This window comes from Salvelinus namaycush, chromosome 5 (assembly GCF_016432855.1).
Source record: "Salvelinus namaycush isolate Seneca chromosome 5, SaNama_1.0, whole genome shotgun sequence".
Classification (NCBI taxonomy): Eukaryota; Metazoa; Chordata; class Actinopteri; order Salmoniformes; family Salmonidae; genus Salvelinus; species Salvelinus namaycush.
In genome coordinates this window covers 36,943,838-36,957,741 of record NC_052311.1, presented here as the reverse complement: position 1 = coordinate 36,957,741, position 13,904 = coordinate 36,943,838, and the positions used below count along the sequence as shown (strand labels likewise).

The 13,904-nt window shown below is 41.7% G+C and overlaps 1 protein-coding gene across 1 annotated transcript; it reads right to left on the bottom strand.

Annotated features, from left to right (window-relative positions):
• Window positions 1–351: 351 nt before the first annotated feature.
• Window positions 352–1,867, bottom strand: LOC120047094 (ras-related protein Rab-33A-like). The gene is made up of 2 exons (XM_038992635.1): window positions 1,598–1,867; window positions 352–801 (listed from the first exon to the last, which is right to left on the bottom strand). The coding sequence occupies exons 1-2, from the start codon at window positions 1,865–1,867 to the stop codon at window positions 352–354; spliced, it is 720 nt and encodes a 239-aa protein (XP_038848563.1).
• Between the last annotated feature and the right edge of the window lie 12,037 nt (window positions 1,868–13,904).

Below are 13,904 nucleotides of genomic sequence, written 5' to 3'. Positions count from 1 at the left end.
CAACTCAAATACAAAATTAATAAACATATTTTACAAACACACCGTTGGATAACATCTCTTGCCTTAAGGCCATTTTTAGGAGGAAACACAGAATGTGATAATGATAATATATCAAAGAAAGAGAGTAAAGCAAAAGAGGGTCAAAAAGAGGTGTATACAGACAGACAACAATACCGTATTAGACCGTTCAATAAAAAAATGGAAATAACTGCATGCACATTCCTCCAAGAAATGTTAACATTAGAACAGTATCTTCGTGTTGTTTATGTTAAATTCTTCAATTCAAGCCACAGCAGTATTAAAAGGAGAGGAGGAATCATTGCAGAGTGGAGGAGAGTCACAGTATTTCCCTCAGCAAGGGCAGATGCTCTTATTAATATTTGTCTCTTGTGAAAGCCTAACCCTTCCGTCCTCTCTCTCCACATCCCTGTACAGCAGGGACTTCTGGGCTTTCAGCCGACATGCCAGGCACATGAAAATGGAGTCCACGTTTTGGCTCTCCTTTGGGTCCTTGGCCGATGTCTCAAACAGCAGCATGTTGTGGGCGTCTGCAAACTTGAGGGCAGTGTTGGAGGGCACTTGTATCTGACTAACCAGGTCACACTTGTTGCCCACCAGTACCCGAGGCACAGTGGGTGAGACACGGTGCCAGTTGCACTCCTGGATCCACGTCTTCAGGTTCTGGAATGAGTTCATCTTAGTGACATCGTAAACGAAAACGACAGCGTGCACATTGCGGTAGTAGTGTTCTACCATGCTCTTCCTAAAGCGTTCCTGTCCTGCAGTGTCCCACACCTGCACCTGTTGAGGAGTAATAACAGATCCAGTGGTCAGAGAGTAATCGTGTGTATTGGTCAGAGATAGATGGTATATTAAATGGGTTGAGACATAATCAGAATAAATAATAAACTGGACAATGTACAAAGGAAAATGTAGGTAACCGGCTTAGTTTAATGATTATGTTTGGAGGATCATTGCATTATGAAGCCAGTGGACATGTGAAAAGGGAGGACAGATTAATTCCATATATATGCTTTTATAAAAGGCCCAATGTTTTCAATGCTGCATTAGTGCATGTCTTCCATTTATGAATAATAGATAATTGAACAAAGAGGCTCTTGCTTATGCTTTCATACTGAGCACAGGTTTTATTTTGATGGTGAATCTCAATGAGAAGACAGATTAAGAGAAATATTGTTAAAACATCACATTAGCTATGCTAAAAACACTGGGACTAGTTCATCATGTTAGGCACGGGGCATTCAGAGGTTTGTCGACTCGTTTCAGAGGATATGATGGTGATGGTGCTCTGATGCAACATAAAATTATACTGTCAATTCCTTAACTCAAAACACATGCAAACATTGCTGATGGATATATTACTTAATAGAAACATTCAACCTAACAACCCATATAAATATAAATGGAACATCTTAATTGCGTATGGACTCTGGAAATAAATAATTCTCAACTCGGTATATTGACATGTCATGCATAGATGTATAACGGTTGAAGCGATGAACACATAAATGGTTAATTGACACAAGGAAAGAGAAAAGCGGCCCTTTCTAGATCAGCTGCTTAAGTAGGCTCTTACCTTTATTATTTCGCCCTCTATTTCCACTGCTTTCTCCCTGAAATCCACACCGATTGTCGCCTCGGTCTTCTCTGTAAAGCTCCCACCGGTGAAGCGGAAGGTTAAGCAGGTCTTCCCTACATTTGAATCTCCGATTACAATTATTTTAAATATTCGAGTCTGAACACTCGATTCCAAGGACGTGCTGAGATCCACAGATGATGTGAAATTTATATTTCTTGAATTTCTCGAACCGGTCCCTCCATCATTTTCAAGAGCTTCATTTGTCATTACGCTAAGATGATGTACACAGTTATGCACTGTTCTCGCGGATGGGGGAAGAAAGGTGAGGCTGCCAGGCAGAGCAACAACAGCAATCCACTCCCCCAAAAGCAGCTTCCTCGTGGAAGAAGGGAAAATACAATTATTTCAAAGCCCCCCTATTTCTAAATAGCTATTTATGTATATACAATCGTTTCTTGTCAGTAAGGTTTGATTTCACACAGAAAAATCATGTGATCCATTCAGTTGATCAGGGTTTCCACTAGTTACCACAGCCACAAAGTCAATATTTGCAATATCGTAAAAATTTATATTTTTTTGTTGCTTTTTGGTCTTAATTTAAGGTTTAGTGTTAGGCATGAGGTTAGCAGTGTGGTTAGGTTTAAAATCTGATTTTAAGAAGATCAATTCTATAAATAGGCGGGGTTTATGACTTTCTGGCTGGGGGAACTAGTGACGACCGCTGATCAGATGCCATCATCCAAAATGGCGCAAATGCATTTGCCTCAAACCTGTTGTCCACGCAAGACAAGTGTCTGATGTATAATGCAGCTTGAAAGGTTTCAAGTAAGTGCACCAATGATGCATGTTTCCCATTTGCACTGGATATCATAGGTCTATTATAATTAAATATGTAGGTCTAGTCATTAAGTAAAATGTACCAAATATGTATTAACAATGTAATTAACAAATTCATGTCACTCACCTAATGAAATATTGGTTCCAAAAGAGCTCATAGAGTTATATACTGGATCTCCATTTTGATTAGCTCTGTAGAAAACAATTCTAACATTTGTATCACACAAAGCTTCTTTTTACCCTCTATGAAAGACTCATTTGTTCCAAATGGTTTCTATGAAATCTGAAAGCATGCTCCAGAATTGGATTCTCACTGCTTACAATCAGAGAGTGCATACAGACAGATTCCGATGTAAGCAATTCACATTGACTTTTTTATATGGTCAGAAGGAACACTAGTTACCTGTAAACTGTATCTTAGTGAAAAAAAAGTTTTATAGTTAAAACAACAATGTGAGTTCAGTCAACAGTATACTTAAATATTTACAGACAGGAATATTTATCAATAAAAAAAGCATTCTCTAAGGTACATCAGAGTTTAGTTTTTGTTGTTCCATATGCTTATATTTCAGCCAACAATTTAAGCACACTTTTTTATCTTTGCATCATTTTAGTGATATTACTGTTCAAAATATTTTACCCCTGCACAGTAATTACACGGTTACATAATTGCACTGTACATATGGTTTTCTAGACGATTAGGTTTAGAATTCAATTGAAATGGTCAAATATGACTCATTTAGGCACTTCTATTTGGTTGTGGCTCTGATCCCTTGGAGATATGTTGCTTTGAAGTCACTTCCTAGAGAATTTTTTGCCTTGCATTTGTAAATCCCTGAATTCATAAGCACTGGATCTTGTATGACCATGTTGCCGTCAACTGTTATGTGAATTCCTTCCTGTGGTGTCAAACTGTTGTTGGGAGCAAGTGTGGTTCTTCCATGTAGAGTCCATGTAATTTCAGGCTTTGGTATGCCTGCAGCGATGCAGTTCAATGTTACTGGCGAGCCCCTGTGGACTCCAGTGATGGAAGGGGGTGCGTTTGTGATATGTGGAGGATACACCATAACTGCAACTGGGTATGAAAACGTAGATGATCCAAATGTGTTGGTGGCCTTGCAGATGTAGGTTCTGCTGTCAAATGAGAAAGGTTCCCCTGCTGTTTGATGAAAAAGTAATTCTCCCACTAACCTGGGGCTTGTCCAGGACCAGGCTGTTTGGTAGGGTCCATGTAATCAAGGCCTGTGGCCAGCCATCCACAGAGCACGGCAGGTTCAGAACTTGGCCAAACGTGACATTCATGCCCCTTGTTGTGCCTTGAATCACAGGCTTTCTTCCTGGTTTGAGAGCATATCACTTCTCTTCTGTCCCAGCCACGTTTTTGGCCAGACAACGATAAACACCTTTGTCAGCTGTCACTGGCCGGGCGATGCGCAACATCTGGTTTCCTGGATAGTGAGTGAAGCGTTGGAGTCTAGTGCCAGGCGTCAGAACTGTGCCGTTTGGCAGGATACAAACAAACTCTGGGTTTGGCTTACCACGGGCAGGATATTCCAGAGGGCCATCACTTCCATCTTGCTTTATTGGTAAAATCTCTGTTCGGCATGGCGAAGCTAGGCTTTTCTGCTATGGTTGCCTCTCCAAGCTCAATTGCCAGGCTTGCTTCTCCCAAGTGATTTTTGGCCAGATATACATACTGACCCTCGTCTATCTTCCTCACTCCACGCAGCTCCAGGCTCCCATTCTTGTGGACTTGGAAGCATCCTCCCAGGTGTTGGCAGAGAGAAGCCGTATGGTGTGGCCCAGGCATTGTGTGGCTCAGGCTTTCCCTCCACTCTGCAGTCAAGCAGTGTTGTCTGATAAGATACTGCCAACACTTTCATACTGCTTCTTCCACATTGGTCATTGATGTGTGGCTCTCTTGCTTCTAGTTCATGTTCTTTATGTAATCCCCAGCATAATTCCTTACCACACAAGCATACTTCCCTTGGTCGGCCAAAGTCACCCTCTTTATCACTAAAGTCCCATCACCTAAGATTTGTTAATTAGTTGAAGACAATATGGTGACGTCATTGCTTGGTGAGAGCCACACAATGGTCGGTGGAGGATCTCCAGTCGCTTGACAAGTCATATAGGCAGAGTCTCCTAGTTGGGCCGTGAGCAACAGCTGAGCCTTGGATGTGATTCGGGTGGAGTCAGGACCTACTTTTACGCTCACCTTCATCTCATCCTCCCCCAGCTCATTCTTAGCATGGCACGTATAGTCCCCCTCATCCTTCTTTTCCATTTGTTGCAACAATAGTGGTCAAATCAAATCAAACTTTATTTGTCACATGTGCCGAATACAACAAGTGTAGGTAGACCTTACCGTGAACTGCTTACTTACAAGCCCTTATTAACCAACAGTGCAGTTCAAGAAGAGTTAAGAAAATATTTACCAAATAACTAAAGTATAAAATAAAAGTAACACAATAACATAACAATAATGTATTTATTTATTTTATTTCACCTTTATTTAACCAGGTAGGCAAGTTGAGAACAAGTTCTCATTTACAATTGCGACCTGACCAAGATAAAGCAAAGCAGTTCGACACATACAACAACACAGAGTTACACATGGAGTAAAACAAACATACAGTCAATAATACAGTAGAAAAATAAGTCTATATACAATGTGAGCAAGTGAGATGAGATAAGGGAGGTGAAGGCAAAAAAAAGGCCATGGTGGCAAAGTAAATCCAATATAGCAAGTAAAACACTGGAATGGTTGATTTGCAGTGGAAGAATGTGCAAAGTAGAGATAGAAATAATGGGGTGCAAAGGAGCAAAATAAATAAATACAGTAGGGAAAGAGGTAGTTGTTTGGGCTAAATTATAGATGGGCTATGTACAGGTGCAGTAATCTGTGAGCTGCTCTGACAGCTGGTGCTTAAAGCTAGTGAGGGAGATAAGTGTTTCCAGTTTCAGAGATTTTTGTAGTTCGTTCCAGTCATTGGCAGCAGATAACTGGTAGGGGAGGTGGCCAAAGGAAGAATTGGTTTGGGGGTAACCAGAGAGATATACCTGCTGGAGCGTGTGCTACCGGTGGGTGCTGCTATGGTGACCAGCGAGCTGAGATGGGGGGACTTTACCTAGCAGGGTCTTGTAGATGACCTGGAGCCAGTGGGTTTGGCGACGAGTATGAAGCGAGGGCCAGCCAACGAGAGCGTACAGGTCGCAGTGGTGGGTAGTATATGGGGCTTTGGTGACAAAACGGATGGCACTGTGATAGACTGCATCCAATTTATTGAGTAGGGTATTGGAGGCTATTTTGTAAATGACATCACCGAAGTCGAGGATTGGTAGGATGGTCAGTTTTACAAGGGTATGTTTGGCAGCATGAGTGAAGGATGCTTTGTTGCGGAATAGGAAGCCAATTCTAGATTTAACTTTGGATTGGAGATGTTTGATGTGAGTCTGGAAGGAGAGATTACAGTCTAAACAGACACCTAGGTATTTGTAGTTGTCCACATATTCTAAGTCAGAGCCGTCCAGAGTAGTGATGTTGGACAGGCGGGCAGGTGCAGGCAGCGATCGGTTGAAGAGCATGCATTTAGTTTTACTTGTATTTAAGAGCAATTGGAGGCCACGGAAGGAGAGTTGTATGGCATTGAAGCTCGCCTGGAGGGTTGTTAACACAGTGTCCAAAGAAGGGCCAGAAGTATACAGAATGGTGTCGTCTGCGTAGAGGTGGATCAGAGACTCACCAGCAGCAAGAGCGACATCATTGATGTACACAGAGAAGAGAGTCGGTCCAAGAATTGAACCCTGTGGCACCCCCATAGAGACTACCAGAGGCCTGGACAACATTCTCACAAAGGTGTTTTATTTGTCCAGGTGGGAAAGGGCAGTGTGGAGTGCGATTGAGATTACGTCATCTGTGGATCTGTTGGGGTGGTATGTGAATTGGAGTGGGTCTAGGGTATCCGGGAGGATGCTGTTGATGTGAGCCATGACCAGCCTTTCAAAGCACTTCATGGCTACCAATGTGAGTGCTACGGGGTGGTATTCATTTAGACAGGTTACCTTCACTTCCTTGGGTACAGGTACTATGGTAGTCTGCTTGAAACATATAGGTAGACTCAGTCAGGGAGAGGTTGAAAATGTCAGTGAAGACACTTGCCAGTTGGTCCGCGCATGCTTTGAGTACACGTCCTGGCAATCCATCTGGCCCCACGGCTTTGTGAATGTTGACCTGTTTAAAGGTCTTGCTCACATCGGCTACGGAGAGCATTATCACACAGTCCTCCAGAACAGCTGGTGCTCACGTCACTGGGCAGCTCGCGTCTGGGTTTCCCTTTGTAGTCTTTAATAGTTTTCAAGCCCTGCCACATCCGACGAGCGTCAGAGCCGGTGTTATATGATTCAATCTTAATTCTGTATTGAAGCTTTGCTTGTTTGATGGTTCGTCTCAGGGCATAGTGGGATTTGTTGAAAGGGTTCCGGATTAGTGTCCCGCTCCTTGAAAGCGGCAGCTCTAGCCTTTAGCTAGATGCAAATGTTGCCTGTAATCCATGGCCTCTGGTTGGGATATATACGTACGGTCACTGTGAGGACGACGTTGTCGGTACATTTATTGATGAAGCCGCTGACTGAGGTGGTATACTCCTCAATGCCATTGGATGAATCCCGGAACATATTCCAGTCTGTGCTAGCAAAACAGCCCTGTAGCGTAGCATCTGCGTCACCTCACCACTTCCGTATTGAGGGAGTCACTGGTACTTCCTGCTTTAGTTTTTGCTTGTAAGCAGGAATCAGGAGGATATAATTATTGTCAGATTTGCCAAATGGAGGGCGGGGCAGAGCTTTGTATGCAGTTTTTTCCCCCCTGGTTGCACATGTGACATGCTGGTAAAATTTTTGTAAAACTGATTTAAGTTTGCCTGCATTAAAGCCCCCGTTCACTAGGCGTGCTGCTTCTGGATGAGCATTTTGTTGTTTGCTTATGGCCTTATACAGCTGGTTGAGTGCGGTATTAGTGCCAGCATCGGTCTCTGGTGGTAAATAGACGGCTATGAATAATATAGAGAAGAGAGAAAGAGAACTCTCTTGTTAGATAGTGTGGTCTACAGCTTATCATAAGGTACTCTACCTCAGGCGAGCAATACCTCAAGACTTCTTTAATATAAGACATCGCGCACCAGCTGTTATTGACAAAAAGACACACCCCCACCCCTCGTAGCATTTCTGTTCTGCCGGTGCATGGAAAATCCTGCCATGTCGTGTCGTCGCCGTGTCGTCGTTCAGCCACGACTCGGTGAAACATAAGATATTATAGTTCTTAATGTCCAGTTGGTAGGATAATCAGAATCGTAGGTCATCGGTTTTATTTTCCAATAATTGCATGTTAGCAAGTAGAACGGAAACAGTGGGAGTTTACTCGCTCGCCTACGGATTCTCAGAAGGCAGCCCGATCTGTGTCCCTTTTTCCTTTGTCTTTTCTTCACGCAAATGACAGAGATTTGGGCCTGTTTCCGGTAGAGCAGTATATCCTTCTCATCATGGTATATTCTTCCAGTTTGTGGTGAGTAATCGCTGTTCTGATGTCCAGAAGTTATTTTCGGTCATAAGAGACGGTAGCAGCAACAATATGTTCAAAATAAGTTACAAACAATGCAAAAAAACAGCACAATTGGTTAGCCATCCTCTTCGGCGCCATCTTATCCATTCCCGCAGATGACCTCATGGCCAGAACGCGTGCCGCTGTCATCCATCTGGAGGGTGTTGTTGATCATGGCATTTCTCAAATCGAGGATGAGGAAGAGAGAATATTAACGTTGGTTGCGAGATACAGAAGAATAAGAAGAACATACAGAAGTAGAAGAGAGAATATTTCCACAGCTTCACAAGCTCTTTTAGCGATTGGCATAAGCATCATATTTGAAGTAAGTTTAAAGGTTTAGCATATCGGGTTTAGGTTTCCTGAACAACTTTTACGAAAGTTGAGTCGCTGTGTAAGTTAACATTAGACCTTTTGGCTCCATTAACAGACAGTTAATCAGATAAGAGAGGTCGGTTCCCAATTTAGCTTAACATTATGTTTACATCTGTGCTAGTAATACACGCATATACAGTGCAGTGTCATAAGTTACAGTATACAAATGTTTAGCTAATGTGGGGTAACTAGTAGGCTACAGCTGTCAGTGTTCAGCAAGTTAACATTCAGCAATTTGAAATCCATTAACTCAGTTCAATTTTCGCACTTGAACTCAAAACGAACAATTGTTATTATCAATCTGTTAACGTTACTCAAAAGACTACCACAATTTGCAGATAGCCTGTTTGCTATCGTAAAGGTGTAAGAAATTACAGCTTTCTAAGTTACTTACTGCAGAGTAGGGCTAGCCATGATCTAACTAGTAACATAGGCTGGTAGTTGATTTTAAGGTACAGTTATGATAATGGGGATTGTAATTAAGATTGAGATTGGACCTAAAATGTGGGTGAATGCTTAGATGTAACCATAGACAGTCTTATTTTTGCATAGGGTCAATTAAACATGAAAAGAAAGGGAGAGATACTTCTGTTCCAAAAGGACCCAATGGTAGGCCAGGCCTATACTTTAAACTACACATTTTAGTTAGCAGCTGTTAGTATCTAATCTTGTGGATCCCTTAATTATACATTTACATAGAGATATGACACATTATTTAACGTGTATTTCAGACATTTCAAGATCCAGAGAAGAGGGTCCTGTATAGCCGTGTTTGAAAACATTTCCCAGAACTCAGCATGGTACTAGGTAAAGGGCTTTCAACAGCTCCTGGTATAAGGACAATTCATGGCTTGAATATTCTGTAAGTCAAGATTCAACTTATTGTTTTGCCTGTAGGCATTTTTCTCTGCCTTTCCTCTTCTTTCCACCTGAATCTGCCTTCACATTTTTGTAACTGGAAAAAGGCGCTGTTTAAAGATTCTGGGTTTAAGCTCCATTCGAAGGCAGAGCATCATATCAATGCTATGTATGCTTGGAATCAGCATAAAAGGGCTATTGACAGCAACTCATCAATGTTAGATGTCATAAATGAGGACCGGAAAAATAAAGTGGAGGAAAACTGTACTTACATTAAAACAATTGCAGATGTGCTCCTGTTAACCTCTCTGCGCACAGATCCCTTTAGCGGGATCATTTTCCTAAACAACCGCTGAATTGCAGGGCGCCAAATTCAAAAATATTACAAAAAATATTTATAATCATGCAATCACAAGTGAAATATACCAAAACACAGCTTAGCTTGTTGTTAATCCACCTATCGTGTCAGATTTTGAAAATATGCTTTACAGCGAAAGCAATCTAAGTGTTTGTGAGTGTATCAGTCAATGCTAGAACAGCTAGCCCCAAATTAGCATGGTCACGAAAGTCAGAAAAGCAATAAAATTAATTGCTTACCTTTGATAATTTTTGGATGTTTGTACTCACGAGACTCCCAGTTACACAATAAATGTTCTTTTTGTTCGATAAATATTAGTTTTATAACAAAAAAAATGCGATTTGGGTTGCGCGTTATGTTCAGAAAACCACAGCCGCGTTCCGTTCGACGAAAATTCCAAAAAGTATCCGTAATGTTCGTAGAAACATGTCAAATGTTTTTTATAATCAATCCTCAGGTTGTTTTTAACATACAGAATCGATAATATTTAAACCGGACGGTAACCTATTCAATAAAAGAGAGAAAGAAAATGTCGAGCTACCCCTCTCGCGCGCAGGAACTAATCAAAGGACACCTCGCTCATTTTTCAAAATAAAAGCCTGAAACTATGTCTAAAGCCTGGTCACAGCCTGAGGAAGCCATTGGAAAATGAATCTGGTTGATACCCCTTTAAATGGAAGAGGGACAGGCAATGAAACACAGATAAAAATAAAATAAAAAAATCACTTCCGGGTTAGATTTCCTCAGGTTTTCGCCTGCAAAATCAGTTTTGTTATACTCACAGACAATATTTTGACAGTCTTGGAAACTTTGGAGTGTTTTCTATCCTAATCTGTAAATTATATGCATATTCTACGATCTGGGCCTGAGAAATAGTCCGTTTACCTTGGGAACGTTATTAAAAAAATATAAATAAATCTGACCGCTAGCGCCAAGACTGCCACTCAAAATATAGCGCAGAGAGGTCATAGAGAGTCTGACTCTCACAACAAGGGTCATTTTTTGACAGTCTAAGAAGAAATAGCAAAGCATGACCCTCATGGCCCTCTCCGTGCTTCTACACCTGCATTGCTTGCTGTTTGGGGTTTTAGGCTGGGTTTCTGTACAGCACTTTGAGATATCAGCTGATGTAAGAAGGGCTATATAAATACATTTGATGAATTTGATTCATAGAGAAAAGGATGAATGCATGTGGCAATGCTAAGTACACAAGCCACCAAATCCAGAACAAAGTTCTTGAGGGCTTAGCTGAGATGGTTCAAAGTGAAATAATAAGAGAAGTAAAAGAAAGTTACGTTTTTAGTGTAATTGCAGATAAAACCAAAGATTTAAAGAAAAAAATAACACATGTCTTTAGTTGTGAGGTACTTTCACAACGGGGCCATCCACAAAGCTTTTTACACTTTCAGTCAGCTGAAAGCTTAGATGCAGCAGGTCTCACAAAAATGATAATTGACTGCCTTGAAAAACATTGTCTGGACTACAGAAATAATCTTGTGGGGCAAGGTTATGACGGTGCATCCGTCATGAGCGGAAACCATTCTGGTGTGTCTGCACGGATTAAAAACAGTGCAAGATTTGCATTTTATGCGCACCGTAATGCACATTGTTTGAATTTGGTTCTTGTCAATGCTGTAAAATCAGTGTCTGAGGCAGTTAACTTTTTTGGTCTCCTGCAGAAGCTTTATAACTTTGTATCTGGCTCGTGCGTTCATCTCAAGCGGCTTGCAGTTCAGAAAGAGCTTTGTCCACAGCTGCAGCCCAGGGAACTACAGAGACTTGGCATGCCGTAATCTGAGGGACATGCTTCCAGCAGCTTCCAGCAGTTCTGACAGTGCTACAGGATATCACACTTGAAAATAGTGGTGATAGATCAGTGGAGGCAAGGGGCCTTCTTTCTCAGATTTACATTTCATAGGGCTTTTGGTTACCCTTTGTAAAGTGCTTGGTGATGCCAAATGTCTTTCTGACATGCTCCAATCAAGCTCTCTTGACCTAGCAAGGGCTGTGGATCTAGTAGGTGCCCTTACAGACACATTACATGACTACAGAAGTGAGGGTTACATTGGAGAACTATGGAAAGAGGTTGAAGAGATTAGAGAGCACTGCAAAATAAGTGTACAAACAGTGTGTAAAACACAGCCTAAAACAAGCTTAAGATTTCACAACTCATTGATGAGCACTGTAGGACAGAAAAATAGTGACCAAAGTGATGGTGAGAGCTTCCAAAGAGCTATCTTTCATCAGGTGCTTGACAGTCTCACAGCTGAGCTACAGAGGCGTTTTTCAAAGAAGAATTGCGAGATAATGCAAGGGGTCCAGTCTCTCAACCCAAAGAGTACAACATTCTTGAATGAGGAGCCTCTGTTTGCCTTTGCTCAGAACTTTGAGTCAGATTTAGAGGACCTCAAACATGAGGTTAATCAAACCAAGCGGCTTCTTGATAGGAGAGAGAAAGTGGAAGGGACTTTTGTTTCTAGAACCTTATAAAGAGGTCTTCCATGAGCTATTTAGACGTTGTAAGATTTCTGTTACACCAATCAGTAGTGCTTTTTGAGAGAGAATCTTCTCAGCTTTAAAACTGATTAAAACCCATCTTAGGACAATGGTTGATGACAGGTTAAGTCACCTTGGAATTCTCAGTGTTGAGTCAAGGAGGGCACGCTCCCTTAACATGGATGAGTTTGTGAAACATTTTGCCAGTTCTCACCAGAACCGCAGAATTATGCTGTTTTAAATCTACCTAGGATAATTTGGCACTTAGGCGGTACGTCTGGTCCTGATTAAAACCTGCACTGTGTACTACCTAGTACACTGACATTCAGAAATGATAAATCCAAAGGGTATCATGTCACATAGATTAAATTTGGTCTTGATTAGGCTGATTCCAAAACTTTTCTTTGCTCTTAGTTAACATACCGTAATTGAGCATAAATATGATATTGTAAGTTTGTAATATTGATGGGCACAAACTATTAACATTTTTCAAGTCCATTTCTGCTTGATACCTGGTATGTCAAATTGCAGTGTTTTTTTTTGTACATTTACTTTTTTGTAAGTACACTATTCAATTTATGTAACACACAAATGCTATCTTATCTCCTTGGTGCTTGAGCTTTATTTGCTGGAAATATTTTGGATGTTTAACACTTATAGACCTAGATTATATATTAATTTAAAACAGAGTGACCCATGTCTCTCGTGTGTGTGAGAAAGAAATTGAGCTGCAGTTCCGAGGTAGAGACACTGACTATTCATAGTATGTTAAAGGATTCTAGTGAAGTAACCCTTTTGGACCACACTATCTGCCACATTGAAGAACTCCGGGTTAAGTGAATTATCACTTTTACCTCTAATCAGCAGTCATAGGATTCATTCATGCTCCTTAGATGCCAGGTTAGGGTTACACACTAATTTTCTGTCATGGTCTATGGACGCCCTGAAGTAGCCTTGGCCACCCCATGTATAAATATAAATTTGACTTCCGAATGTCTTATGAAATCATTTAGCTTAATTAATAAGTATAACAATTCGTCAGCTCTCTGATACCTAATCAATTTCAGCACAGTGTCTTATTTTTATAGGAAAACTGCCATATAGGTTTGATTACTAGCATGGGGGAGTTGCCTGTAGCTGGACAGTGCAGGTACAAAGTGGAACCATACATGGCTTTGATTCTGTTCTGTTGGGTGGGGTGGTGTGACTGTGGGGGCTGGGGATTTCCTGCCTGCCGTCCAGGTGCAGAGCTCTCCTGGCTGCACCGACAGCGCTAGTCACAGAGCAATCATCAAGTTTGCAGATGACACAACAGTAGTAGGCTTGATTACCAACGATGATGAGACAGCCTACAGGGAGGAGGTGAGGGCTCTGGGAGTGTGGTGCCTGGAAAACAACCTCTCACTCAACGTCAACAAAGGAGATGATTGTGGAATTCAGGAAACAGCAGAGGGTACATTGACTGGACTGCAGTGGAGAAGGTGGAAAGCTTCAAGTTCCTTGGCGTACACATAACTGACAAACTGACAGTGTGGCGAAGAAGGCGCATCAGAGCCTAAGTGTGGCTTGTCACCGAAAACTCTCACAAACTTTTACAGATGCACAATTGAAAGCATCCTGTCGGCTGCATCACCGCCTGGTACGACAACTGTATCACCCGCAACCGCAAGGCTCTCCAGAGGGTGGTGCGGTCTGCCCAACACATTTACCGGGGACAAACTAGCTGTCCTCCAGGACACCTACAACACCCGATGTCACAGGAAGGCAAAAAAGATCATCAA

What these genes read in the sequence shown, in the direction of transcription:
- LOC120047094 (XM_038992635.1), bottom strand. Translation starts at nt 1,867, where the DNA reads ATGACAAATGAAGCTCTTGAAAATGATGGAGGGACCGGTTCGAGAAAT. An exon ending in TAGAGGGCGAAATAATAAAG is followed by an intron (nt 802 to 1,597) that starts GTAAGAGCCTAC and finishes ACTCCTCAACAG; the next exon opens with GTGCAGGTGTGGGACACTGC.